General features: G+C 29.0%; 1 protein-coding gene across 1 annotated transcript in view; it reads left to right on the top strand.

The window, feature by feature from the left end:
* Positions 1-3,062: 3,062 nt before the first annotated feature.
* The window catches only part of LOC105622606 (ATP-binding cassette sub-family D member 1), a 12,850-nt gene continuing 10,102 nt past the window's right edge, over positions 3,063-5,810 (top strand). Inside the window, exon 1 of the mRNA XM_012204023.1 lies at positions 3,063-3,628. Within this exon, the coding sequence (XP_012059413.1) occupies positions 3,063-3,628 (566 nt within the window). The remainder of the gene's footprint in view (positions 3,629-5,810) is intronic.

The raw sequence follows: 5,810 nt of genomic DNA, 5'->3' as shown, positions 1-5,810 counted from the left end.
CGTTACGTTAACTTACGGTTAAACGTTAAACGTAAACTAAAGTAACGAACGTACGTACTATTTTCTCTCTCTCTCTCTCTCTCTCTCTCTCTCTCTCTCTCTCTCTCTCTCTCTCCCTCTCCCTCTCCCTCTCGCTCCCTCTCTTTTTTCTCTCTCTCTAACGAGAAAGGCGCATTCACATACATATAAGATCAAATATATATAAGCGCACACCTTTAGGCAGTTTACTGATGTGCGCCCGTTTAAATTTAAAGAACAGCGCTAATTGAATTAGTTTTACTTAGTAATAAACAACTGCTTTACTGAATGTTATAAGAAAATGACTCAGGACATTTCGACTCAAATTTTTTAATAAGTCAGTGCTGAGTAGGCGATCTTTAAGAAACAACCTGTACAGTGAAATAATTATTTTGTGTTTAAAAATTGTTTTATTTATAAAAATTGTTTGATTAATAATTTTTTAATGAATAACGAGTGATAGCAAAAACTTGTTGCAGATCATTCATAGTCACAACCTTGATAATGTATATCATCGAGACGAGGTCGCTTAATGTAAAATTTTATCATAATTTTAGGGGGGGAGAGGCGAAGTCATCTAATATAAAGTTTTATAGCAATAAAAATTATCCATTATACATATACAGCTTTATATCTATTTTTTGTTCTACTACATTATAATTTAAGCTACACTAAGCTACTACATAGATTATCCAATTGTAATTTTCCATATAATTCAAAATGTGGTGTCCTTTCTATGAAATGCCACAGTTTATATTATTTTCTTATAGTAATTATTCTTTCTCTCGCGCACGCCGCTTTCGCTTTTTTCCTACTTTTCCTGCCTTTCAGTGCGTGTGTGCGTGCGTGTGTGCGTGTGTATATGTGTGTAATATTAGGTGTAGTAAAAAGAAATCCATTATTTTTGTATGAAATTGAATGGAAAAATAATGGATTTCTTTTTACACCTAATATTAAATTTCTATATTATATATAATAATTTTATAATTTCTTATTATTTAATTTTTTATATTACATTCTTTTAATTTAAAGTAAAAAAATTTTAATTTACATGCCAATATCTGTTCCAATGATGTTCCAAAAATTGTGTACAATCGAGATGGAGATAATTCTAATAAAAAAATTAATTAAAAAATGTTAATTTTCCTAAAAACAAAGCTTAAAATAAACAATAAAATTATTCTATGTTTTCAATTTATTTCTCAGAATTATTTACTTTTCGATTGTATCATGATTTCCGGTATACAGATTACTTACGTGTGGTTCTGAATTTTTAATTAAAAAAATGTTAAAGTTTTTATGTTATTTTTTTCACAATATTGAGTTATATAAACTCTATCGTGTTTATGCTATATCCAATTTTACATAGTATACATAGCGACTTTATACTGTAAACTAGTAAAATATACTGAGTAAGAAAGGAAGATACGGTCAGCTACAGAGCATTGACCTTGCGATAACATGATCATTGCAGCTAGACAAAACTAAATTCATTGTTTGGAGAAATTCGCATTTTAGTTTAATTCATTTATTTTTTATTTATTTTATTTCAAATGTAAAGGAAATATGACAAAATTGTGAAAAAAACTGTTAAAAAAGCAGATTGGGTAAAGAATGAATGTATGTATTTATTTTTTAAATTTCTATTGCTTATTAATATTATTATTTGTCTTATTAAATTTTATAAATAAAATTTTTTATATAAATATTACAAAGTAATAAAAAAGAACAGATTTATTGATATTAAAAAAGATATCAAAATAATTTATGAAATAAATATTTTATTACTTTTTCTTCTTTAACTGTACGTAATATAATAAACTTATATATATTTCTAAATATATATATTTATCTATTTAATAAATACAAAACTATTTAGATACTAAATATTATTATAAAAATGTATCTGTAATAGTAAAGAAGGTTTAATCATTTCATTGAATAGCACATTATTATAGCTATCAATTACTTATTACTGTTTTTTTCAATAAAAAACAAAATGAAAGAAAATTAAAACAAATATAGATACTGATTGTATAATATTTCATATGTACAAAATATAAATTTTGAAAGCTTCAAAAATCTTAGAATAAAACTGTTATAAAATACTCAAATAAAGAAAATAAAAATCTAATTAAAAATTACAGAGAAGTATACAAAAATTTATTATAAAAATTAATATAATATAATATATATTAATAAATTTATATAAAATTTATAAAATCTTCCAAAAAAATTTAATTATTAAATTAATATTTTTAAAATCAAAATTAAAAAAAATTTTAATCTTAACAACTTCCTTCAAATATTTATTTTAAAAACTTGTCATAATTCAAAATTAATTAAAAATTCAAATCTTATCATAATATTATATCAGCTTATCATAATTGAATAATTCAATTTATGAATTATTCAATAAATTCATATAAAAATTCATCTTCTAATCTTGCTGATTTAATGAATAGCTTATTATTATTTATTTTTAAACGATAGCGTGTCATTGAGCGAATAAGAAAATTTAACTCATGTACTTCCGGTTGCATCAATGTTACTTTAATTTTAAGCGAAACTTAAAATTCTCTTTGTTTCTGTCTCTTTTCGGTTTTAAAACGAAATAGAGAGAGTTTTAAGTTTCACTTAAAATCAAAGTAACGTTGGTGCAACTGGACTTTACTCATACAAAGCGCTAATATACTGAAACGAGAACTGAAATCGTGGAGAGGGCTACGCGCGAGAATGATGCTAACTGTAAGTTCTCCATCGTGCGAGAGTAAGCGGTAAGCGTTAGTTGCCAGCTGATGGCCGGCCCGAATGGTCACGTGTGTGTGCGTTCATGTAACCGCGTGTGCACGATCGCAACAGGCACTCTCGCTCGCTCGCGTCTAAAATAGTATATATTGTAACGAATTGCAACGAAACGGAATTGAATCGTAGATGCGTCGCTATTACTATCATCATCGTAATTTTTGTGATAGCGCGGGATGGGCGTTGTTAAGATTTGGTAATTGGTCAATGTTCATCCGACGAAGATACGAAGACGAAGAATGTCGTCAGTATTCTCAAAGCTGATTGACGGCGCGTCCGCGCGCTACGGCGTGCGACAGGAGACGCTGACGCGCAGCGTCGCCGGAGTCGCTACGGCACTGTATCTCCTCAAACTGACTTACCCACACATTCTTACTCGCCTCAAACAATCCACTCAAAAGAAAAGTAATCAATCTCATTCTGAGCACAATAGAAACAATAACGTTCTTCGAAATAATTCTTCTGATAACAGTTCTACTGAAAATGGCGGAGGAAAACAAAGATTATCAGTCGGATTGGATCGTGATTTTTTCCGACAGTTGATAATATTATTGAAGATTATGGTACCAGGATGGCGTACCCGAGAAATGGGTTTATTAACATGTGCAACACTGACGTTGTTGGCAAGAACCTTTCTATCGGTATATGTAGCCGAATTGGAAGGTCAAATTGTGAAGAGGATAGTTTTGCGTGATGTACGTGGATTTGGCTTAATGCTTGCACGATGGTTTGCCATCGCTTTGCCCGCCACCTTCGTCAACTCCGCCATCAGATACCTGGAAGGTCGACTGGCGCTTAGCTTTAGGTACGCTCCTGCTATTCCCTCTGCTTCCATTGATATGGATGAGTGAATGCTTTTATTTGTCCTTTTCTTGGAAATAATGATAATTCTCTTTTTCAGGGGGAATCGAGATCCTAGCATGCGTGTTGAATCGCATGCTTTTTAGTATCTCTTTTCAATTCCTCAATTATTTTCTTTAAAGTAGCATCATTAAATTCATTCAACCTTATCATATCATATGATATTTAAAATAATAGATGAGAAGATGATAAATAGAAAATTAGAAAAAACTAAAAAAACAAACGAAAATCTATACATATATATATATATATATATATACAGTAGATATGTATAAAGAGTTTCGTTCTTTGATTTATTCTAATTTCTTATTATATATATACATATATATATATATATATACACACGCACACGCGCGCGCGCGCGCGCGCGCGCACACACACACACACACACACACACACACACACACACACACACACACACACACACACAAAATATATAAAGTTTTGTTAGGTACGAAACGTCTGCATTCTGCTTTATTATTATTATGAAATATCTATATATTTTTAAAAAATGACAATTATATACCATTCGATAGAGCAAAATTTCAACTTTAAGAATCTGTTTTTTTCGATTAAGATTTTTTTACGGAATGTAATGAGCGATTAAAGTCAAAGTGCACTTTTTTACGGAATGTAATGAGCGATTAAAGTCAAAGTGCACTTTTGATTTAATTCGCAATAATTCGAAAACAACAAATTTTAGGAATAATAATTTAAAAAAAAACAATTTTGTAGGGAAAGCTTTGAATTTTTATTGATAGAAAATCAAAAATTTTCTTAAATTTTTTTGAGCACGTAGCAAATCCACAGAAGCTAAAAAAAATATAGGGACTCTTCGAAAGTAAAGATTTTAAGCTATAAAATCTTTTTTAATTTAAATTTCGTTTCTAACGAAGTTGCGATTGCTATTAATAGTAATACAAAAAATGGATATTTTATACTTTAATGATTTAATATATGTATTATATATGTACTATATATTTTATATAGTATATATATATGTATATAGTATATATGTCTATTTATATTATATGTCTATATATATGATATAGACTAGAGAGATGACGAGATAAACTTTTTCTATGTATAATTTAGATGTTATGTTCTACGAATATTTCTTTTGCGAATGACCTAAGTAAGTTTCTAGCGATCTCATCGTCAAGCGCTTGGCACGTGATAAACTGATTGTCATTTGTTTTTAACATTATCGGGCGGATAACCGTCCGGGCGCGCGAACAGTTAGTCACAATGCATTTACAGTTCAAGGCAATTGTTTTTTGGTCGCATTCATATTTTAAAATACATATATACAGGGTGACTGATAAAATTCTTGCATAGCGGCAGGATGGACTAAACTGAGTCGAAAAGTCCTCTACTATTTTGCAATTTTCGCAATAGTTAACAAGATTAATTTATTACTAAACATTGCCGAATATCTTCAATAACTTTTTACTCAAATACTATCAACTTTACAGCAAAAGATAAAAATTTTTTATTTTTCTCATACACACACATCATAGAGCTCTAAGAATTTTTTCAGAATTTTTAATGAACTTTTTTAGTACTGCATTTTCTTACAACTATTTTTGCAAACCTGAGTAAAATACGGTATTAAAAAAATATTTTAAAAAGTTCTCAGAATTTTATGAGAAGAAAATATACAATTTTTATCTCTTGCTGTTTTTTTGTATAGTTGATAGTATTTGAGTAAAAAATTATTGAAAACATTCGGCAATTTTTAGTAATTAATATCTTGAAAATCAATATTCAGCGATTTTTAGTAGTTATATCTTAACTATTGTGAAAATTGCAAAATGGCTTTTTGACTCAGTTTAGTCTATTCTTCCACTTTGCGACAGTTTTATCGTTAATTATCAGATATTCACATCTACATATCCTCAATCAGAAGTAAGAGATTAACTATATGGCATCCATATAGTTAATCTCTTACAAAACACACACACACACACACACACACACACACACACACACACACACACACACACACACACACACACACACACACAATAATATATATATATATATAAGTAAGTAAGTAAGTAACTACTACTAACTAAGTAAAGTAAAATAAAACTAATAAGTTAAGTTAAATTAAATTAAAAGTT

Source organism: Atta cephalotes, assembly GCF_000143395.1.
Source record: "Atta cephalotes unplaced genomic scaffold scaffold00047, whole genome shotgun sequence".
Lineage (NCBI taxonomy): Eukaryota > Metazoa > Arthropoda > Insecta > Hymenoptera > Formicidae > Atta > Atta cephalotes.
This window is presented reverse-complemented; position numbering and strand designations above follow the sequence as displayed.